The 25,188-nt window shown below is 36.9% G+C and overlaps 1 protein-coding gene across 3 annotated transcripts in view; it reads right to left on the minus strand.

Annotated features, from left to right (window-relative positions):
* LOC136042471 (uncharacterized) overlaps window positions 1–25,188 on the minus strand; it is an 82,314-nt gene that overhangs the window by 4,862 nt on the left and 52,264 nt on the right. For 2 of the 3 annotated variants that reach the window (XM_065727428.1, XM_065727429.1), the window contains exons 10-13: window positions 17,180–17,542; window positions 9,568–9,747; window positions 8,048–8,105; window positions 1,730–1,974 (exon numbers count right to left, since the gene is read on the minus strand). In XM_065727428.1, coding sequence (XP_065583500.1) covers window positions 1,790–1,974; window positions 8,048–8,105; window positions 9,568–9,747; window positions 17,180–17,542 — 786 coding nt within the window. In that variant the 3' untranslated portion in view covers window positions 1,730–1,789. Of the gene's footprint in view, window positions 1–1,729; window positions 1,975–8,047; window positions 8,106–9,567; window positions 9,748–17,179; window positions 17,543–25,188 lie in introns of those variants that run through there. The other variant, XM_065727430.1, reaches the window with a different exon arrangement.

A 25,188-nucleotide genomic window follows, 5' to 3' on the forward strand; every position in this document is an offset into this window, starting at 1 on the left:
ACGGTCCTTTCCATAAGGACAGTGGGAGTCTTGTCAACGTCAGACGTATGTTTATTAGACCTTTCAATTATGATGAATCAAATGGCTATCTCAGAATTTCATTCATTTGTATTTGGGGAAAAAAGGGACAGGGGGAGGGGACTAGTTACTTCCAGAGCTCTTTGGTCAACTAAAATGGCACTTAAGCTCTTAATTTTGTTTGAATGAGCCCTTTCTCGATCTTCTAGGTCCTTTGGTTTGATACAATAACACTGAAAAAAAACACACATGTTCATGATCTTTAAATAACGACGAGGACCACACTGCTTTTCCATCATAAAAACAACAAACTTGGGACTGTTTTTAGATTTTTCAATTTCAGGTTTAAAAATTTCCTTTTATTGTAAGCTTTATTTAATTTATATACTTAGTTTACTGTGGGCAGCTCTTGGATAGTAGAGCCGAAATATTTTTAGGGTCTAAACAAATTTCACTGTCTTAGGTAAATTACCTATTGTTTTACTTGCTGTTGTTTTTATCCGTGATCATTCTTTGGCAAAAATGCACAATACCAAAGATTTGCAGATGAGAGCTTAAAACCTCTACAATGGGGTTCTCTGATTGTTTTGTTATTTGGGACGGGGCAGATACCCCAAAGGATGCATTTTAATGCCAAAATGTCCTAGCTCTCATTGAGCCTTCAGGTAAATTAAGAATTAATTCTAAATAACGGGCGGGAGGGGGATGTACAGATTAATACTTAATCCCTGTTCATTCTTGGGAATATTTTTAGTGTACGCTGTTTTTATGAAAGGAAAGAGTAACCTTAAACTCCAAAATAAGCAAAACTTATTTTTGATACGAGGGGGCTGCCCCTTTTTCATCCTCCCATCCGCCTCATGGTCGTAGAAACTTTGGATGATGGTCATTCAACCAGAAATTGAGAGTTTTAGTCTTTTTTCATAAGTTGAAAGTGACTGGAGACCAACCAGCCCCTGTCCTGAAACTGTTTTGATATCTGGTCCTTTTATTACCCCTTAGGACATCCAATTGACATTTTGAGGTAAAAATTTTGTACTTTCTCTTAGCTTTTCGATTTAGCATGTAGGGGAATTTTTCATGGGCAGAAAATTTCGGGGGAAGAATTTTCAGCGGGGGGATTTTCCACGGAAGGGAATTTTCAAAGAGGGGAGAGATTTCCTGAGGGGTAACACCGGATCCCAAGCAAACTTCGACTACTGTGAGAGCCAAGATTTAAAGCCAGGTCTTGAAAATTTTCTATTCGCTAAATAGATTTACGATGAAATTTAGATTTGAAAAATTGTCTTACCTGTACCAAATCTCGCCCACCATAAACCTTTTTAAGTTTGTGTGGCCAAACTATTCAGAAATAATTGACCTTGGTATAACTTGTATGATTTAACAAGAGATTCGAATAAACGACAGAAAATTAAAAGCCCATACCTGCTTTCCTGGAAATCAAGCTAAAACATTCCACTTCCTCTGTTTCGTGCTGAAGATAAAAACATTCAGATTTAAAGAAGATTATATCATTAGTAGGCGTGATTTTTTTTTTTTTTTTTAATTGAACAGAGCATAGCTTTTTCTTAATGTTCAGAAAAAGCAAACCCTAAAAATATTCTAGCATACCTGCTTGGTGAACATTATGAAAAAAGCTCAAAAGAAACTTCATTGAATCAATTTGACAAATGTGACACGCTACCCACCTTGATTGTAATATTTACCAACAGACGATGCATATTATTTATTTCGTATATAAATTGCATAGACAGTGTTTTGTGCTTAATAATTAGTGAAAGATTATAAGTTTCATCCACCTCTCCTTGTCTCTTCCGTAATTAATATAACTAGCTTTTAAAAGCTCCTTAGCTTTTTGAACTGTTTCCAAATCAAAGATCCCCAAAAATCCCAAATGTTCTTTGTTGAACTGTTCTGATTTGACCGCTGATGACAGTGGAGGCAAACGAGGAACATCTGAAATGTTAATGCCATAGATAAACAGGGGATTGGACACTCCTACAATAAAATGCTGAAATATATATAGCACACTTGTAGTGTTGTAACGAACTACAAGTTGGTAAAACTCCCGTACAATTGATATTTTTTCTATTTTACATAATTTACGTAATGCACGTATTTTACCTATTTTACTGGTGTTTTAAGTATTTTATCGGTATCTTAGATATTTTACGACACCCTGCAATTTTTAGAACACAAAAGCGCGAAGAGGCTTGCAGAAAAAGGATTGAGCATAATTTTGTTTTTGTGAATGGCTATGTTCCCCGGTTCAAAAGGCCGTCTATCTGATGTAGGTCTGTTGCTATCAAAACGATAAAGGGTATTATAGTAGAGGTAATTATAATTTTAAAATGGTGAAATATTAGCTAAAATAAGATTACAGTAGTTACGTGGACTGTTAAAGACAGAAAGGGCTACAAGCAGGATTAACATATGACAAAAAAGAAAGAAGATAATAAAATTAAATAGCCGAGAAAAATCAGCGGACAAAACAGAATCGAAAATGATAGAGGCAGAAATTTCGTCAGGGAATTCCACCCTGCCGTCTTCAATGCTAAAAAAGGAAGGAAAAATAATCATGTGATTTGGCTCTAACTAAGCAGAAGAAAGACTTAACCAAACAAACCAAAAAAACAAACCAGAAAAAAAGGGAAGACTATTCATCAATTAGATTGGGCAAGAATTCTCTGCTTAGTGATTGACTTGGCTTGTCTACTGACCTAATTTTCATTAAAAGTGTGGTTAGACGATCTTAATTTTAACTGAAGAAAAATACTACTTGAATCCTTTATTTTTAAGTTATTGTAAATTGGGTTTATAAGAATATCTCCAGTATCTCTATTTAAAGCAAGGTTTCTATTAATGAATGTTTTTAATTCCAATTGCCTTCCTAAAAGAATGTGGGGAGCCGTTTGCAGAACCGATATCCTCATTTTATTTTTAACTCCACATCTCAGAGAAATCGTGTATTCATGCCATCTTTTCCCAGGAACCTTTCGTGTTTTTTTTTTTTTTGGGGGGGGGGGCTTCTGAACAGGCACGGTCACCTGAATAAGAATCTAAGTCTGAAGAAGAGGAGCTAGGTTTGCAAGCAAATCCTGTTGAAGATAGTCTTAATGACTGTGAAAGTGACTGAATTATGAATTATGATCCGCTATTATGATCCAATGTTAATTAAAGTCATCAAAGTGCTACAACCCACTTTTTTACTTATATTCAGTACTTTTTTAAATAAAGGAAAAATAACATGTATATGATAAGAGGAATGTGGCTGAACATGGTTATTTAAATATGCAAGGATGTAAGGGTAACATTTCTTAGGTTTAAATGTAGATAAAATGACTAATATGATTTTACTCTTAATATTGGTAAATTAAACTGATTTATTTTATTTTTTACGAAATATATGTCCGAAACCAGGCACTGTCCAATTGCTGAGGTATTACCCTAGGCGCAAGATTACCAAAGGAATAAACTAGACAGTTTATTAAACTGATGAAACTCTAGATGAAGGGGCATGACCTTTTTTAAGCCCATGTAAATCAGAATCAGTAAAACAATAAAAGCTGTAAGTGATACTTAAAAAGAAATGCTCAACTGATCTTGTGGCTTGAGGACAACTCTAAAACACTAATTTTACCCTTTATTCCCTACAGAGTAGCTTATTTTACCTTATTTCACCAATTTCACTTACTGAGTTTTTATTTTACGGTAATTTCACAACACTACACAATTGATCGGCCTTGTGGACACTGGGATTAACAGATAGGGAGATGAGGAAAACGTGTGTATGCGTGTGTTACCTAGAATGTCCGAAATCTGCTTAACGTCGACATTCACCGGTGAATGTTCGAAAATGGTTTTTCTCTTCTTGGATCCGATTAGCTTTAAGAGTCAGCTTTTTCAGTCTTATCCAAGCTATGATGGTGAAAGATAAAGCAAGGTTAGGTTAGATTATGTTAAATTTGGTTCTAAATATCAGAAATGAGTTAAAAAACCTATCCTGCCCAAACCTATTCTAACCTGTCATCATCAAACCTTGCATTAAATTGAAAAAGTTGAATGGCAACGCTGACTAAATTCTAGGAGAGAAAAGGGTATTTCGGACATTCATCAATTTATGGACATACAAAGAAACATATATTTATAATATATATATATATATTTTACGGTAATTTCACAACACTACACAATTGATCGGCCTTGTGGACACTGGGATTAACAGATAGGGAGATGAGGAAAACGTGTGTATGCGTGTGTTACCTAGAATATCCGAAATCTGCTTAACGTCGACATTCACCGGTGAATGTTCAAAAATGGTTTTTCTCTTCTTGGATCCGATTAGCTTTAAGAGTCAGCTTTTTCAGTCTTATCCAAGCTATGATGGTGAAAGATAAAGCAAGGTTAGGTTAGATTATGTTAAATTTGGTTCTAAATATCAGAAATGAGTTAAAAAACCTATCCTGCCCAAACCTATTCTAACCTGTCATCATCAAACCTTGCATTAAATTGAAAAAGTTGAATGGCAACGCTGACTAAATTCTAGGAGAGAAAAGGGTATTTCGGACATTCATCAATTTATGGACATACAAAGAAACATATATTTATAATATATATATATAATATATATATATATATATATATATATATATATATATATATATATATATATATATATATATATATATATATATATATATATATATATATATATATATATATTCTTTATAAGTGAGCAACAATTGTGTATGTATGTATGTTCACAAAAATGGCTCTATATTTCTTCGGGAAAATTTGTATCTAGGAATATTCTCGCATACAAAACGAACTGGATAGGTCATAGGTCTTGTAAAATTCGTTAAAGCCTTAAGTTTGGTTTTTGCAAATCACGTCATATAGTAAAAATTACAATGGCGTTGTGTTCTTAAAAAATTGCAACGGCGTCATGTATATTATGACATTATATAATGTAATTCCTCTTATACAAGACTAGCTGTTGGTGTGGCGCGAAACACACCAACACCTAGTTGGTGGGGGCACTTCGTGCCCCCCTCCCCAAGCACCCCCCCCCGCGCGCGTAAGTCGTTACGCGCCATTGTAGTTGTGTCACTGTGTCCCACCTGTGAATATAGATAGATATATATATATGTTTTTAACTACGTAAAACTTGCAAATATACAACATTCTTCGCTGTCCCATTGTCTGTGCATATAAATAGATTGTCAGGTTTACCGACTCTTGAACATATAACATATAATTGGCCATGGGAAAACAATCCGTATTCAGATCTATACCGCACTTTTCTAATGATTGCCCTTGAACTTTGTTGATGGTGATTGCTAATCGAATATTCCCTGTGTCCCCGTTGTCATTTGTATATCCCCCCTGTGCCCTTCCGGTATCCCCGTTGTAGTTGTGTCCCTATGTCCCGGTCGTCATTTATATACCCTGTGTCCCGGTCGTCATTTATATACCCTGTGTCCCGGACGTCATTTGTGTCCCGGTCTGTAATTTCTCTTTGAGTGTCCCGGTCGTCATTTGTGTCCCGGTGTCCCAGTCTGTAACGTCATAAAGTCTTCAATGGCTCTGGTGGTGCAGTCAGTTGAGGAAGTTTAACTTTTCCTGAGGCGCAACACATTCTCATTGTTTCTCCATTAAATTTCAAGGCCTTGCAATAGGGACAAATTTTAGACATAGTCCCACTTTGAACACATCTACTCAAGCTATAATCATCGACTGGCCTGTACCTGAATGCCCGGCGATAATTTTGACGTTGCTCTTGTGATTCCTCGGCACGTTTTCTTTTGGCATTATCTCTTTGAGCATCAAGCCTGTTTTCACGTTCTTCTTGTGATTCCTCGACACACTTTCTTTTCGCATTATCTCTTTGAGCCGCAAACCTATTTTCACTTTGTTCTTGTGATTCCTCGGCACGCTTTCTTTTGGTATTATCTCTTTGAGCCGCGAGCCTGTTTTCACGTTGTTCTTGTGATTCCTCGGCACGCTTTATTTTCTCACTTTCTCTTTTAGCCGCAAGCCTTTTGGTTTTAACTCTTTGAGGCACTTCCTCGGTTGTTTCTTCTGCCATTGTAGGATTTATACTAAAATTTCTCTTTGAATTAACTCTTTGAGCAGCTTCCTCGGCTTTTTCTTCTGTCATTGTAGGATTTATACTGAAATTTCTCTTTGAATCGCCCCCTTATATACTTATAATGATGTCATATACAAAGCCTTATATAATTATAATGACGTCATATAACGGACAAACACACAAACATACAACTTATTTATATATATATATAGATAGCTGAGTTTCCAAATTTAGTCAGTTATTTATGCAATACAATGTCTGTAGGAAGGCCCAAAAAAACTAAAATTTGCAGTTTTGCAAAGACACACGCGGTAAGAAGAACAGCGATGTCGTAATCTTCATCACCAACAACGTGTGGTACAAAACTAAGTACATACGTACAAAGATACCATAAACTCAGCAAATGTAGCATATAAATCTTTGAGACCCTTCAACGGTACTTGTATTCGCTGTGGAGCCCTACATTTTCCGGTGGAAAGATTAGCAAACACAGGTATTCATTTGAAGATTGCTGCTTGCATGGTCGAATTGCAATGCCACCACCTCCATTTCCAAATCAACTGTTTTGCCTTATTTTAGGACGTCACTTGCTCTCTGAAGAGTTTTATAAACGTATTCGAAACTTGAACTCGGGTTTTGTTCTAGCTTCATTTAACGTAAGCGATGATCAAACCATAAATAGTCGGAATATATTTAGCTTTAAAGTAGCTGGATAAATTTATCACAAAATCAATCTAGCGGCAAATCCGTGATAAACTACTTAAGGTGAAATTGAGCCACTTAAGGTGAAATATAGCCAAATGTACTTTTTAGACTCCAATGAACTTTTTGAGGAACGCCTCGCACATCCTTTAAAATATGGGATCTCTCATAATCTAATGAATCTCTTGGAAGAAATATTGATAGACACAAACGACTATGCAAAGGTTACAAAAAAGTGGAGGATGATGCAAATCAACTGGCTGCTTCATTGGGAGAACAGCCTCCAAACGTACAGCTCATTTTTGCTTTGCCAGATGGTGTCATAGACGGTTCAATCTTCCTGCATGTAATGAAGTATGCACTGTACTTACTCTTAATGCTGACTAAATGAAATGGTTTTAAAACAACGTGACAAAAATCTTGTCATTTTAAAAAATACCGACCATCGTGAGGAGACCTTTACCTACCCAACGTTTCATCCAGCTGGAACTTCAGGATGGTCAAGGGGCATGCTACTTCAACCCCCTTATATAAGTCGTCTACGTATAACACGGTCTGAATTAACGAGGTACCGTATCGCTTTTCGACCTGAACATGCGAAAAGCCTTTATGTACAAGCTGTAACACCCTACCTGCGTCGGAATGGTTTTAATGCTTTGCATTTTGGTTGATGACTTTTCCAACGGTAAATCGTTGATACCGATATTCCTGTTTATTGCCTATGCCGATCATCTTTTGGTTACAATCCGTACTAAGCCAGATTAGGGTCCTCCGTTAAACTGAGTTCTCGATGTTTCTGTGTATCAGTCTTTCACTAATATAGAGTTTTGGAAAATTTAATTTTCAATTATAAGTCTGGTTCTGAAAGCTTGAACTGCAATCTTATTTGTTGTTGCCATTTAAAAATCGTCGTCTTAAACAAATTTCTAGTTAGTGCTCAAAAGTAAATCCAAAAGTCACTAGATTCCGTATGATTTTTTGTTTCTCAAATCCAGCCATTTTTAATCCAGACACTCACTACCAATTACAGACTAACAAACAAAGATGATTCTTTCTCGCTAGTAAAATATTCAAAAACAAATGTAACAAACTCACTCCTTTTTTATAGATTGATTCAGCCGAAGCAAAGACAATTCAAATAACAGTCTTTTTAACATTTTATGTGATCTATATACGGCTTTTCTAAGGCCTTTCAAAACACAATTACCAATATGACCAAAGAAATAATTACAATACCTTTAATATCTCCTTTATATAAGTAGAAAGCGTTGATCTTCGGGTTTTCCGATTGTCCCTAAAACAGAAGTGACTTTTATACAGTTGGTATAAAAAGAGCCAAATGCAGCCTAAGGGAAGACTAAAAATGAGGAACAAATTAAAGTTTTGTCATAAAAACTCAAATATTTTATTCTCCAAGAGTTTTCCAGCTTAAATTCAAATAATAGCTTTTCTTTTTGTCACGTTTTTTTTTTCAAACAGAATTTTTGAACAATTAAAGATTTCGTAGGACTATCTTTTATAGTCTCTCTCAAAATATATAGCTTTTAAATTTTTTCAAAAAATGTCTGTTAAAAACGGTGAATTAAAAAAAAAATCAATAGAAAATTAACAACAGGTAAAATAACCAACACACTACCGACTTGGTCAGTGTTCATGGGGTGAGAACTACTGTCTACTGGATAAACGGCTGTGTAACCCCTTTGATGAGAAAAATAATTTTTCGCGGTTTTGATTTTGGACTTCTATGCTATTATATTAGCCTCAGATTTGTAATGAACAATCTCCAAAAACCTTTAATACCAAATGGGGTGAAAATCAAAATTATTTGCAGAATATGCACCCAACGGGTTTTAAGCTTGGATTTATATACAACAACTTTGGCCTCAGATAACTACTGCTACAAAAAACTCACTGCAGCCCGAAGACGCTTGAGGCCAACAAAACAGCATACATCCACTTCAATCTATTTGAAGCTTCAATCTTTACCTCCTCCCATGAAGTTCCAATTTTCTTGGAATCCGTCCTCGTGACTTGTCTATGCCCGAATCGGGGACGACCTGCTTTTCGTTTTGTTTCAGATGGTCTATCAAAATACAAATCTTTAGCCCATTGTCATCTTCCTCCTGTAAATTATTGCTTAGCTACCTTAACCTTTCTGTCATTACAGCCCTAGAGAGTAGGAACAATCCATACTTTATGTGCAGCTGATTGTATTCCTTAGACTTTCAAAGCCCCCAAGTCTCAGATCCATGCTTCACTGCTGTCATTACTGGTGCATTCAATTTTGTAATTCGCAGACTTATCTTTATATTCTTCCAATAGTTTTTCAATAGTGAAAAAAATTTTCACTATTCTACTTCGTATACCATCGCCTCATACGCCCTCTTCACTAATAATACTGCCAAAGTAAATAAATGTATCCTGCTGATAGATTTTTCCTTATCTTACATCTCCTCCCCGCCAGGAAAAAAAATTGTTTCTCGTTGATAAATGCTTCTGGATGTGAAGCCAAAATATTCTGGCTTTTATTATGATTACTGCCAAAAAAAAATCACTGTCTTACTAAATTTTTTTCCTATATTTTCATTTTCTTTTAATAGTAAATGTAAAGACAGTACAGTCTAGGAAATTATTTCACTTTTCATATTTTCATGGAACTTTTGAATAATTTTTAAGTGGGTCTCTACTCTGTGGAAAAACAAGGAGTCTATTCCCCGTAATTTATACAAGTTAAAAGAAGAAACCATTAGCTTTACCTTCAAAAGATCCAACCTGAAAGAATCATATACTGTCGACGACTCGCCATTAAAATTCATTTTTCCATTTTGTACGCTGAATGGTACATACTCTTCATGAGCTACTGCTTTGCCAACCTTCTCATATATATCAAGATCTGATATAACTGTATGGCGATCGTTGAGTAAAACGCCAAAAACCTGGACAACAAAAATTAGCAGAGAGGGTTAATAAGAAATGAAAAATAACAATTTTAAAAATGACCACAAGAGGAACACACTATGGCAAAAAAAGCAGAAGAAAATGAAAAAAAATGCACTGAAATTAAAACAACAATATGCCAAAAAGTTGTTAAAAACTTTCTGTCTACATTCCTTGAATACAATCAAGCAAAAAAACTTTTAAAAATGACACTTACTACCAGAGAGTGTGTGCAGAAAAGCTTCGGGTATTGTCCTTTTCTTTCCCCCTAAAATTCAAGATTCGTGCATGCTTTATCATAGCTTCTTATATTGTTTATTGTTCATTTAATTTCCTTGCTACTTGAACCCTGCAAAATCTCAGTCCACATTCTACACACTCAAAAAACAAAAACAAAAAAAAAAAAAACACAAAAAAACACGCCTGGTTCTCTAAAACTAAACTGAGTTTAAATAGTGTTTGATTCTTTCCTCTTCTTCTTTACAGACTTTGCTAGCAGCCTCAAAGGCTATTAAAGAAATTGAAGAGGAAACAAAAAAAACGAATACTATTAACCTGAGGTGTCCCCACAATGCAACATTAGATTAAGAGTTTTGCAGTCACAAGCCTTTTGCAGAAAGTGGCAGATTTAGAGATTCGAAACAATTTAATGGCTTATTATTGAGAGCCTTTAGCTGTCATGATACTAAATTATATCTAAAAAGGCAAAATTTAATAGTTGCATTTTAATATTACAACATTTACAATATGGACAACAATTAGACTATTGAACAGGGAATTTGGCTTGTGAGGCGAATTAGACAATTCTTGGAGCTAAATATCCCAGTTTTATTCATACTTATTTCTAATACAGACCAGATCGTCTGTAGAATCTTAATATGAACAATAATCGATTGATAACAATCGATACTAGTCTATACTATATATACTATACTATATATACTATAATACTATATATACTATACTATAATAATCGATACTAGTCTATCAATAATAATCGATAATAATAGAAAATAACAATCGATACCATTACTGAATCAGTGTGAAATAGCGGTTCTTTTACATTTTAAAATTCAAAAAAAGGCGCACATTTGATATTCGGTTACTATAATCTGTGGTTTGCTCTTTACTACTTTGCAGCAATTACTGCATCCCATTTAGACCCATAAACCCATTATTTAAACCATTCAGTATTTTTATACCCATTCTTGTACCCTTAAATTCCAAACGACCAACACTTAATCATTTTCCCAGTACTTGCAATTACATACTCAAATATTCTGATTAGCCAAAATCATACAATAAAAACACTACTGCAGTGGGTCTGTCTCTACTCGGTAACTCAAGCTTTGAGTTACCACCAATAACAGACTCGGACCTTTAGGCCCTCGCAAATACGCCTCTCCAATGGCCTTGTCCAGTTACTTGTAGGTAGTTTTACTTCCAGTTTTCAATACCTTATAAATTTTTCGGATAAATGGAATTCAATAGCCTGTGTTTTTCCTCTCAGTTTTAAATCATTTCACAAGAAATTCAGTCTACTTTGTCTATTTGTTTAGGAACGCATGCAACAATAACAACATTAATTAGGTTTCAGAAAATAGGGAGAACAGTTTGTTTTAAGGCAGATATAACATATTATACAAGACAGTCTTTAAGAAATAAATGTTGATTTTTCTTGAATAAATTTTCGTACTTGTAAATTCAACGAAACACATTCAAGAAGTGAAGTTATTTTAATCCTAATGAAATATAACCTTCATATAACCCTTAGTTTATATAATAATATAATCTAGGCTATATATGAAGCCTATAATCTATAGGCTTCATATAGGCTATAATCTATAATTATAGGCTATAATCTATAATTATAGGCTATAATCTAGGCTATTATATGAAGGTTTATTTCATTAGGATTAACCTTACTTCACTTCTTGTGTGTTTTTGATTTAATTAACAAGTACCAAAATTTCTTCTTAGGAGATACATAATTTAAGAAGTTTTGAAGTTTCACAATTACAGCGTTTCATTAATGGCAAAGAAACAAAACTCAATTGATTCACCTAGTAATTTTTTCAGCACAGCCAACCAAATGTCGCTGCAATTTTTCATATTTTGCAGGCTGGGAAAAACTAGTTTCAAATTTAGAATACAAAACATGTCTATCAAATAAAGCAATTAGTGCAAAAATGTAATTTTGACAATATATTGTAATTAGGTTATATATGGTTTTAAGTTATGTTCTTGTTTATCTACTTTTTATGCCTGTTTATACTTGTTTATAACTGTCAAAAAAGAAGTCATCGGCCGCTCCTACACTGTTAGATAAACACGGGCTCTCAATCACCGACTCCGAGGCAAGACGAGAACGATGGAAGGATCACTTCAGAGAAAAACTGAACCCCACAATAACGCCAGACCCGAACATCTTACTATCTTTCCCACTACTGCAGCACCCAGTAGACCCAAGCCCTCCTCCACTAAGAGATGAAGTACTCTCAGCAATAAAATCTCTAAAAATTAATAAAGCCCCAGGCCCGGATGGTATTCAGTCAGAACTATTAAAACCAGGCTCAGAAGAACTGTTCGATACCTATCACAAAGTCATAACAAGTGTCTGGGAAACGGGCCACTTCCCCAGATCTTGGGCGAAAGCCACCATCGCCCCCCATTTTAAAAAGGGGGAAAAGGGCGACTGTAACAACTACAGACCAATAAGTTTAACTAGCCAACCGGCGAAGATTCTTACAAAAATACTCCTTGACCGTCTGAAATCTCTGACAAACCATGTCTTAGGGGAATACCAAGCAGGCTTTCGAAAAGACCGCTCTACCATAGACCATATTTTCTCCACTCGGCAAATGATGAGAAGTATATCGAGTTTGCGAAAGAGCTACTACTACTCTTCATTGCTTTCAAGCAGGCTTTTGACTTGATATGGCGAGATGGATTATGGCACATCCTGCTACACTATGGAGTCCCTGAAAACATAGTAATCCTGATAAGAGACATGTATTCACATTTCGTCAGCCAAGTCCAAACGCCCGAGGGATTGACAGAGGGGTTTCTGACATCGGCGGGCGTTCTTCAAGGTTGTCTCTTGTCACCCCACCTCTTTAACCTATTCCTCAACGCAGCGCTATCATTTGCCGAGACTGTTGACGGTGCAGAAATTGGAGGGAAGCTTATCGATAAATTGGCATACGCATATGACATCGAAAAATTCAACAGTCAAGAGCATCTACTCCAAGCTGACACCGACGAACTAGTGTCGGCAACCGAGGCCTTTGGGATGGTCGTTAACACAGCCAAAACCAAGGTTATGCGGGTGTCTGAAGACCCTACTTTAAGAAACGTGCGGCTAACAATAAAAGGAGAGCCAGTAGAAAATGTTGACTCCTTCGTCTACCTAGGGAGCCTCCTAACTTCTGATAAAGACTGCCCGAGATCGATCAAACGAAGACTTGGCCTGGCAGGTGCCAGCTTCAAGAACTTCTTGCCAATCTGGAAAAACAAGACTCTGTCAGCTTCTCTGAAGGTGCGACTCTTCAACTCCCTCATAATCCCAATTGCTTTATACTCAAGTGAAACTTGGTTAATAAAGGCTGACGATGAGCGAAGAATCTCCGCATTTGAAACTAAATGCCTTAGACGCATTGCAGGGATCACCTACATTGACCGAGTCTCAAATGAAGACCTCCAAAAACTACTCCGTTGTCCCTGCACCATCATGGACCGGGTCAGAAGCCAGCAACTCCGCTGGCTTGGCCATATCCAGCGAATGTCGGCCAACCAGCTCCCAAAAATCACATTCGAAGGACGGGTTCATGGCACACGCCCCAGAGGCTGACCTCGTAAGAGATGGACCGACAACTTCCCGGCCAATAACCTCCCCCAGCTAATTCGTCTTGCGCCAGATAGATCGAACTACCGTCGCCACATCCATCATTTGTTAAGAAGAGAAAAAGCCCCAATACAGCCAAAAAGGCCGGACGGGACTTAAGTCAAGTAAGTCAAGATCGATTTATCATTATTAATTTTATTAGTGAAAAAGACTTTTGTGGCAAGTTGCTTACTTTCGGGAACAAATCAAAATACAAAGGGATTTTTTAGGGTGACCAAACGCACAAATTAATTCTTTAAAAGTAGCACTTCACAGAAAGAGGATAAAAAGTGAACTGGTGAAAACTAAAAGTTCCCTAAACATGTTTAGCATTTCAAAATAATCTTCCTATCCACTTTTCCCTTTTTCTTTTTTTGTCTCTATATTTATTTAGTGAGCTGAACAATCTGGTCATTCATGATTATTTGGCTACTTTAGTAAAAAGAAAAAAAAAGGATAGGCTGTTTTGGTAAAAACCTACCATTATTGGTAAAAGCTGATGCTTAGGGCACACAATGGTCACAATTATGAATAAAATGAAAATTAAAAACAATAGCAGCACCAATTATGTATGCCATTCATGATTTCGTCATTGCAGTAGGTTGGGCGACAAGTTTGTTGCTTTTTCTTGTAAAAAAAAATATAAAAGGACCCAGCCACTGATACTTTGAAAGTTTGGACATATTTTTTTGAACCTTAAAAGCTTAGAACAGTTCTTTAGAATGGAGGCTTATCACAATACTTTTTCTATCTCTAACGGGAATCTCACCCCTTTTATTACTTTACAATTGTTTATTTTGCAAATTTTGACCTTTCTTTCTATATTTTTCTTACTAAATTGTGTGTTTTCATTGGTTTATTCCCTTTTAATTTTGCAAGTTTTACTTATCCTGACATTTTTTTATAACCTTTTTCAAATTTGATAATCTTTCCTGACTGTTGTTATATTTGCTTTTTTTGTGTGTGGCTTTTCCAACAGGCCGGGTTTATGCCCAAGAGGTCTACCGTTGAACAGATTTTTAAAGTGCGACAGTTGGTGGAAAAGACAAAAGAATTAAGTAGGAAAGCTTATATAATCTTTGTGGACTTTAAGGCTGCCTTCGATTTGGTCGACCGTAAATCCCTATGGCTTATAGTCCCCTCCCCCGGATTGCCAGCCAAATTTTGTCTACTCCTTGAGGACCTATACAAGGGAACCGAGAGCTACATCCAAGTGAATGGGAAGCGCGGCACGTCATTTACGATCAAAACTCGTGTGCGACAAGGGTGCGCTGTCGCCCCAGAATTGTTTAATTGCTTCATAGAGCCCGTGATGACTCCAACAACCGATCGATAGCCCTTTGCCCTCCAATTTAGAGATCGAGTCCTGGCCGATGTTAACTTCACAGACAGCCTTGCGCTCGCTACTGATTCAATACAACAGCTGATAGATGTTGTGACTGTCCTGCGGGAAGAAGGTGCAAAAGTCGGAATTAACATAAATTGACTAAAAAACCAAAATAATGGCAGTCTAATGGTCAGACCCAATTAGGCCCCCTGGATTAATTACAGCTTGTGGAGCCCATGTAGAAGTTGTAACTAACTTCACTTATCTTTGCTCCGTAATTTCGAAGGATAGCTCCGTGGACGCGGAACTAGGCAGCCGAATCGCGAAAGCTACCTCTGTCGTCTGAAGACTCAATGCCATTTCGAGTCCACTCCACATTTCTAGGTGATGAAGATGCACATATATTACTCATCCTTGGGCTCAGTTATGCTTTACGTGGCTGAGACATGGTCCCACAAATTCAACATCTTGAGCACGATAGACGCCTGCCATACGAAACAACTCTATCGAATCGAGAGGCTCAGACGGGGTAATTTTGTGAGTAATGAAAGGCTCTTTGTCTTTGCTCACCAAGTTCCATTCTCAACTCAAATTTCCCAGCAAATTCTTAGAGGGCTTGGGTATCTCATTTTGATGCCACTGAAAGCCCGTGCAATCCTATACGAATTTGACTCCACATATCATGATTGGTTGCGCCCGAATGGTAGACCTCAGACCAAGCGGAAGACCGACATTGCTGTTGATGAGACCCCTCTCATTTCTGCAGAGCAGTCCACTTAAAGAAGCAATGTTCCTGCACTCCAACGCCACATATCATACAACAGGAGCCCTAATTCAAAGTAAGTCAAGTGCGCGAATTTTGACTCTAAAGTGCGGATTCGCCCACTGGGTTTTAATAGCCATTTTTCAGAAACAAAAATCTTGTCTTGCTAAAGATCTCATGACACAGTATGAGGTATGTTCGGAAATTAAGTTTCGTTTTTTAATTATAAAAAAATAGAAAATAAACAGGGAAATTTACTTTGCAAAAAATTTAAACCCTATTTTTCGACCTTATTTTTTTAAACCCTATTTTGTTAAAATTAAAACACTATTTTCCGACATAACTCCCGCGATTTTCCAGTCATTTACAATGATGTGGTACAAGTTTTTCAAGACCCTCTTAATGTAGTGTTACCATTTGCATTATTAACCATGTGGTAAAATTTTCTTTCAGCTCTTCATTGCTGTTGATGTACTGACCACCAATGAAAGACTTCAAACGTAAAAACAGATGATTCCCGCTATGAGCAAGATCGGGCTGAACAGAGAATGGTCAAAACATCCGAACCCTGCTGTAGGAATTCTTTGGTTGCATTTGCAGTATGAGCTGGGCATTATCATGAATGAAACCCATACTCTTTGTGAGCATTCCTTGGTCCTTGTTCTATATTCGGCGCAGTCTTTTTAAGCGTCTCACAATAAACTTCTTTATTGATCGTTTTGCATGCGCGACAGAAAAGTCAATCAGTAAAATGTCTGTCCCAAAACACTGCACACATGACTCTTTGAGGTGGGATGATTTGCTTGCGTTTGGCTTTTGCTGCAAATAAAGCGTGGCTCCATTGCCGTTTGACAATGGAGCCATACGGCATCAAAGCTCCATCGATTGCCGCTTAATTTCAGGGGGCATCACAAGCAATTCAAATTTCACCCCCCTCGACTATCTACGATAAAAATGAATCGCCACCCTTCTCATCACTTTTATGGCAATAAAGAACTGAAGGAAAACGTTATCACATGGCTGACAATAAAGGCGACAGCATTCTATGAAGAAGGTCTACAAAAATGTGTATTAGCAGAGAATAGCTGGAAAGAAATTATTGTTTATACAAGCTTTTCAAAAAATATTTCTTTTCATTTTGATTTTTCGATTATAATATACAAGTGGGAAGTTAAAACCAACAAAGACGACGACATTCATAAAACTTGACTTTTTATCAACAGGTGCGACTATGATATGGCATTCGCATAAATACCTCGATATAATGCAAACAAACCATGGTTTTAGTGTTTATTATTCATGCATTCTATCACCGCTAAAAATTTAGAATTATGTGTCAATCCTGCATCTCTATTTTACCCCTTGAATTTACCCCCTGTCTTAAATTTTACCCCTTGTCAAGTATAACTTGCTACTCTTGCTGAAAACATGTCAAAATTAAGTAAAACTACTTTTTACCTTAGCTCCAGGTGAGTTGAAATAAACTTCACTAAACTTCAAAACCAGAACATAATCCCCATCACCATCAAGAGGGAGATCATAGCCAAATGTATCATGATTCCATTTCTCAGTCTGATACAGAACTGAGTCTGATTGTGATACCCTTCCAAACACTAGAAATTGCTTTCCGAAGTCTGAAGCAATTCCTGATGAGCTTTTATCACTTTGATAATTAATCCCATGCCTATCCTTAAAATAGTCCCCACCACAGTTGACAGCATAAACTACATCCTTGGGGCTAAATTCACAAGAAACTACTGTCAAATTGCATACAATAAGGGTACCAATGACAAACTGCCAGAAACTTGTGAATGTGTCCATCTGAAAAGAAGAAAAATAAACATACTTTGTCTGAACCAAACAATAAAACATTAATTTTAATTTGAAATCGATTAGGGCTAATATGAAAAGATGTAAAATATACATAGTGAACTTGAAAATGGGACACAAATTTTAATTTGGAAATGCCTGGGCCTAAAAGAAGATCCAAGGGCTATAGAGAAAAGACTAGGGCTAGGGTTAACCTGAAAAGAAGAAAAATAAACATACTTTGTCTGACAATGGGACACAGATCTAAATTTGGAAATGCCTAGGACTAAAATACTACCTTTGGAATATAGGTATATTCCAATAGAGGTATAGGAATAAAGGAACATATGGAATGTGACATATAATATAATCATTTTCAGTGACGTCAAATAGGAGAGAGAGGGGAAAAGGCATTTTCGCCGACCCACCCCCTCCCTGATTTTGAAAAATACCTTTTGATGGGTAATTTTGTTGGAAAATACTTTTATTGCATTTTCATCAAAGAAACTGATGATGAGAAACTTTCATCAAAGATTTCAGCAAGAAATTCGCCCCCCCCCCTTAGATTTTGAAAAATACATTTTGTGCCTCCCCTCATAGGTCGAAATATATTGCTCCTATCTCCTAATCCAGATTAGCATGAATCCCTGTTGTATATTTTTTAACTGCAGTTAGCTTGGTAACAAGAGGTATTAACCTCCTAAACATTTTGGAAAGTTTTTTTTTGTCTTTTTATTGTAGTTTGGGCGCCAGTAGACACCTCCATGACACATCCGTTTCATGCAATCTGAAAGCAGTTTCTAGTCATATCAAACCCGCTGATTACGATTATACCCAGAAATATGTACCTCAGAGGGGGGCTTGACCCTTTAATATGACTTGAAAGGTCAGAAAAAACTATCTCAAGAGTTTTGTTTACAGTTTTTTCAAGTTTACAACGCTGCCTGTGACAAGGTTCCTGCAAGGCGCCAACTTAAAGGATGCAGTAGATAACAATCTAGTAGGCAATTCTAGTGCTTTCTTAAAGACCAAGGTTCAAACCATCGAAAGTTGTTTGAAACCTACCCAAAAGGTGAAACGTACTATTGCCAACCCTGCAAAAGAACTAAAAGCAGCTAAAAAAGATCTGCTGAATGTTGGTAAAAATACAGGGTCAACAACTGGCATGATAAAAAAAAAAAGTACTTCAGCATGAGCTCCACCAGTATTCCCCAGTATTATTTGAAGCTCAATCCGACGGATTTAGATTAATCAGGAAAAAAGACTGAGCTGATAAACTTGACAGAAGTGTTGTCTTGCCTAAATTCTAGCTTTGCCACTGGCTTTTTGCCAATTTTTGATTTCGATCTGAAGCTTTCGCTTAGTCTGGACTGTGTGGCACCTTTAAGGACTATGACTTCATCAAGGAATGAAACATTATCAAATTTTTCAAGAAGGTTAATGAGTAAGATTTTTAGTCAGGTCCCAGAAAATCTATGCCGATTGTATGTGGTTTCTGACCAGTATGATAGAATTTTTGGAATCAAGGACCCAGCTGACTCACCAGTGAGCTTAAAAGACGGTAGCGAGTGCCATAGACGAAGGGGTGATCAAAGTTTGAAGGTCAGTACAGCATATAGTGAAAGAAGACATTCGTTAAAGCAGCTCTAAAATATAATCTTATTAGTGAAATGGCGGAATTGTCAAGAAAAGTCAAGATTGACCTCGTAAATATATCGAATTACAAAGAGGAAGTGATAGAGGTGGCAAGAAAAGGAACAATAGTAGCCTATGAAAAGATTCCAACTCATTTTAGGTCTCTGAACAACTCACGAGTGCACTTATTCCATAGGAAAAACAAGAGCTAAGAGCTCATATGGCACTTGTGACGAGGCGAGAAGAGCTAAGAGCCAAGAGATCATATGGTATGAGCTCTGACAAATTTCTATGAATCAATAGATGGATTTAAAAAGGAAAATAAGAGGCTTGATGCCGGTCAAGATTTAAAATAAGAGCTCTGAGTCACGATGTCCTTCTAAATATAGAAATTCATTAAGATCCGATCACCCACTCGTAAGTTATAAATACCTAATTTTTTCTAAATTTTCCTCTCCCTTTAGCCCCCCAGACGGTTGAATCTGGGAAAACGACTTTATCAAGTCAAATTGTGCAGCTCCCTGACACGCCTACCAATTTTCATCGTCCTAGCACGTCCAGAAGCACCAAACTCGCCAAATCACTGAACCCCTCCCCCCACCTCCCCCAAAGAGAGCGAATCCAGTACGATTCGGTCAATCACGTATTAAGGACATTTGTTTATTCTATCCACCAAGCTTCATCCCGATTCCTCCACTCCAATTGTTTTTTCCAAGATTTCCCCCTCCAACTCCCCCCAATGCCAAAAGATCTGGTCGGGATTTGAAATAAGAGCTGTGAGACATGAATTCCTTCTAAAAATCAAATTTCATTACGATCCGATCATCTATTCGTAAGATAAAAATACCCCAATTTTCACGCTTTCCAAGAATTCCGGTTTCCCCCTCCAACTCCCCCGAATGTCACAGGATCTGGTCAGAATTTGAAATTAGAACTTTAAAGCACAAGATCCTTCTAAATATCAAATTTAATTAAGATCTGGTCACCCTTTCGTAAGTTACAAATACCTCAATTTTCAAAATTACCCCCCCCCCCCAAATTCCAAAAAAGAGAGCAGATCCGGTCCAGTTATGTCAGTCACGTATCTTAGACAGGTTTCTATTCTTCCCATCCAGTTTCATCCTGATCTCACCACTTTAAGTATTTTCTAAGATTTCCGGTCCCCCCAACTGCCCCCCCCCCAATTACGCTTGATCCGGTTGAGATTTAAAATAAGAGATCTGAGTTACGAGGTCCTTCTAAATATGAAGTTTCATTAAGATCTGATCACTCCTTCCAGTTAAAAATACGTCATTTTTTCTTATTTTTCAGAATCAACCCCCCCCCCCCCCAATAGAGCAGATCCGTTCCAATTATGTAAATCATGTATGTAAGACTTCTGCTTATTTTTCCAACCAAGTTTCCTTCCGATCCCTCCAATCTAAGCGTTTTCCATCATTTTAGGTTTCCCCGCCTCAAACTTCCCCCAATGTCACCAGATCCGGTCAGAATTTAAAATAACTGCTTTGAGACACGATATCCTTCTAAATATCAAATTTCATTGAGATCCGATCACCAGTTCGTAAGTTAATAATACCTCATTTTTTCTAATTTTTCAGAATTTACCCCTCCCCCAACAACCCCAAAGAGAGCGGATCCGTTCTGGTTATGTCAATCATGTATCTAGGACTCGTGATTATTTTTCCCACCAAGTTTCATCCCGATCCCTCCACTCTAAGTGTTTTCCAAGTTTTAGGTTTCTCCCTCCCAACTCCCCCACCCCCAATGTAACCAGACTGGGTCGGGTTTAAAATAAGAGCTCTGAGCCACGATATCTTCTAAATATCAAATTTCATTGAGATCCGATCACCCGTTCGTAAGTTAAAAATACCTCATTTTTTCAACTTTTTCAGAAATAACCCCCCCCCCCCCAACTACCCCAAAGAGAGCGGATCCGTTCCGTTTATGTCAATCATCTATCTAGGACTTTTGTTTATTTTTCCCACCATGTTTCATCCCGATCCTTTCACTCTAAGTGTTTTCCAAGTTTTAGGTTTCCCCCTCCCAACTCCCCCCCCCGTCACCAGATCTGGTCGGGATTTAAAATAAGAGCTCTAAGAACTGATATCCTTCTAAACATCAAATTTCATTGAGATCCGATCACCCATTCGTAAGTTAAAAATACCTCATTTTTTCAAATTTTTCAGAATTACCAACCCCCCTAACTACCCCAAAGAGAGCGGATCCGTTCTGATTAGGTCACTCATGTATCTGGAACTTGTGATTATTTTTCCCATAAAGTTTCATCCCGATCCCTCCACTTTAAGTATTTTCCAAGATTTTAGGTTTCCCCCCCCCCCTCCAACTCCCCCCAATGTCATCAGATCCGGTCGGGATTTAAAATAAGGACTCTGAGACACAATATCATTCCAAACATCAAATTTCATTAAGATCCAATCACCCGCTCATAAGTTAAAAATACTTCATTTTTTCTATTTTTTCGAATTAACCGACCCCCCACTCCCCCCCTCCCAGATGGTCAAATCGGGAAAACGACTATTTCTAATTTAATCTGGTCCGGTCCCTGATACGCTTGCTAAATTTCATCGTCCTAGCTTACCTGGAAGTGCCTAAAGTGGCAAAACCGGGACTTTAGGTTTCCCCCCCCCCCTCCAACGTCATCAGATCCGGTCGGGATTTAAAATAAGAGCTCTGAGACACAATATCATTCCAAACATTAAATTTCATTAAGATCCAATCACCCGCTCATAAGTTAAAAATACTTCATTTTTTCAATTTTTTCCGAATTAACCGGCCCCCCACTCCCCCCCCCCCCAGATGGTCAAATCGGGAAAACGACTATTTCTAATTTAATCTGGTCCGGTCCCTGATACGCTTGCCAAATTTCATCGTCCTAGCTTACCTGGAAGTGCCTAAAGTAGCAAAACCGGGACCGACAGAATTGGCGATTGCTATATATCACTTGGTTAATACCAAGTGCCATAAAAAAGTTGAAAAACCTTCCACCCACAGAAAAAAGCGTTAAATACCACATCCTTAGATTTGTATATCATTAGGGAATCATTTTACAGGCTACAGAAAGTGAATCCGTAGTTTTATATCCTTTAAATTTTGAATGGGCATTCAGTGACACTTTTGGGGTTATTTCTGTGACAAATTCATAGTCACAGTGGGCAATTTCTCTAAGTCGTATTACCGTTCACTGCAAATGTAAAAACATAAACAATGGAAAGTTTTCCTGTACGAGAATCCGTAAACGTGACTTGCTTTGTATTAGTGCTGGGAAATTTGACCTTTCTCAGAGCGACGATGAGACAACGATCTAATAATAATAGCCTTCAAAGTAGTCACAGAACTTTTAGACAATTTTAATTATCCTTACTCTATGCCCATCTACCTTAGTTATTCCCTGGGATGAATTACAGACTATCTATCAAAAATAAACTTGACTTTCATTGACAATCCTAAATTCAAGTTACTGCTTGCACTCTAAAACCCTGAATTTTAACAAATGTCATGATACAACTGTACAATAATCTTATGAAATATAGAAGTGATAATATGTGAAAAAAGCTGATTTTTCCAATGTTAAAAAAAGATGAAAATATTCGACAAGAAACAGCAAGCATAAGGCAATTATATATAAGTTTAATGGAAACTGAAGAAAAATCTAAAAAATGACATTCTTAATTACACAGATACTGTCTTGTTTGTACATGAAACCAGGGCTTTGATCATTCCTCCGACAATATTGAAATTCTGCTGCCTGGAACTATCCTGCTTTTGCACAAGTCAGGAATTAACCTTGTGTCTATACAGTACCACAGTTTTTTTTTTTTTTTTTTTTTTTTTTTTTTTTTTTTTTTTTTTTTTTTTTTTTTTTTTTTTTTTTGCACTGAATCAGAACTATGATAGTTTTTATATCACGTCAGGACTTATTTTGTTGCAATACCAAGTCAGTCCACAACTTGAATTTCGTTGTTTGTTTGCACTGAATTGGGACTTAACTGATCATGGTGACTGATAATTGGGACTTAAAATGTAACCTACATCAAGGTTATACTTTGAATGTCACCACTAAAATATATTACCCCAAAGTAGACATAATTTATTTTTATTCATTTTAAACAGAAAACAGAGTAATCTATAGGCTTGTCTGGTTACAAAATGACAACAAACAAACAACAATAAAATAACAGACAATAAACAAGAATGGGAACCCTGGTTAATGAAAAATGGCCTCTGCCACTGTCAGGTACAGCAGAGGCCATGGTTTAGAGAGTATCACCCAGAAATTCATTTGAAAATGTTTAAATCCCTGTGTATATATGGGCACAACAATTATAGTCATATAACAGAGAGCGTAAAAGTGAAAGCACAATTGCTGTGCCAACTTTGGACATCGTTTTGTTCTATTGTTTCGTCTGAAGGAGATACTAAAATAGCAGAAGAGTTATACCATTCAATTCCACTTTGGGCATCACTTTGAATACCAGACAAAAACCTTTAGCAACCCCTTAATCACGTTTATAGCCAAGCATTTCACACGCCCATACCCATACCCATACCAGTGGCGTGACCCATACAGAATTTTAGGACACCCTGTTTATAGCCTGTACCAGCCACTCTGTGAAGTCAGTCCAGAGGCTTTACCTGTGAAAAGAAAATCAGTGAACTAGAATCCTTGCCCCTCCTTCAAAGTAAAGTGAATAGTAAAAACGTTAGTAAACAAGAGGAGCAAGCCTAGCGTCTCTTCTCAAAGAGATATAATAATTTATTATAGCATTGTGTTTTGTGGTAAACAAAAAAGTTAAACCAGGGGGGCAAGCCCAGCACCTCCTCGTAAAGAGATATAATAATTTATCATGGCAGTGTGCTTTGTGGTAAACAAAAAAAGTTAAACCAGGGGAGCAAGCCTAGCACCTCCTCGCAAAGAGATATAATAATTTATCATGGCAGTGTGCTTTGTGGTAAACAAAAAAAGTTAAACCAGGGGAGCAAGCCTAGCACCTCCTCGTAAAGAGACATAATAATTTATTATGGAAGTGTGACAAGTGACAAGATGGCAGTGACAAGATTTTTGTGGTTTAAAAGGGAATTTGTTTTCATTAATTTGTGGACAAGAGGAAGGATTTAATATTCTTACTTTTCTGTTCCAGATGACCTGGGTTTCTATGTCTAAAGAATAGACATTCAAACTTTCTACACATGTTCGAACTACATATTTGTCAAACTGGGCTCGTTTATTGACAACAATATCATGCTATAAAGTGCATAAAGAATAAAATGCCTGGGTAATGAAGAGATGTAACAACTCAAACAGTAAAAAACAATGGGTAAAAGGATAAACCCAGATTTTTTCTCAGTTACCAGGCAAAAGGTGAGCACACCTCTTGATTTGTATTTCATCCTTCCAAACATACTATTTGCTTACTTTACAAATTTTATTTTCAGCTCTTGAAGAGACACATAAAAACAAACCTTGTTCTTAATTAGAAAATGATGAGAAAATTCGGAAAACTACCTCATAACATTTACAAATACTTAATTATTTCATACCTAAAAGGGAATTTCATCCCCCCCCCCCTGATGGACAAATATACATTCGACTCTGTTTTCCAATATAATGACTTCTTCTTCTTTATTAATTTATAAAAAATACTTGATCCATTCATGGGAGAAAAGAGTTATGTTACTCTAAAAAATAGCATGAAAACTTATAGCGGACTCTATATTTATCCATCAGAAGGTAGTGAAACAGCACTCATTGAATTAGGACACATATTTTGCAGCTGCCCCAAAAATCCATTTTTGTGCTTTTATATTCTTCACCAAGCAATCTTTCCGATGCATCTTACATTTTCTTTGATTGTCCTCCATTTTTCCTTGATATTGCTCAATCCCCCCTCAGAATCTTCAGAAGCCAGGACGCGGAACAGATTATACAGCTCTAAGCCGAACTACTCTGCTCTGTCTGTGAGGCATCCTAAATTGCACCTTTAGGAGGAAAAAAACTGTTTTTG

The sequence above is a fragment of the Artemia franciscana genome, unplaced genomic scaffold, assembly GCF_032884065.1.
Source record: "Artemia franciscana unplaced genomic scaffold, ASM3288406v1 Scaffold_1336, whole genome shotgun sequence".
Taxonomy (NCBI): domain Eukaryota; kingdom Metazoa; phylum Arthropoda; class Branchiopoda; order Anostraca; family Artemiidae; genus Artemia; species Artemia franciscana.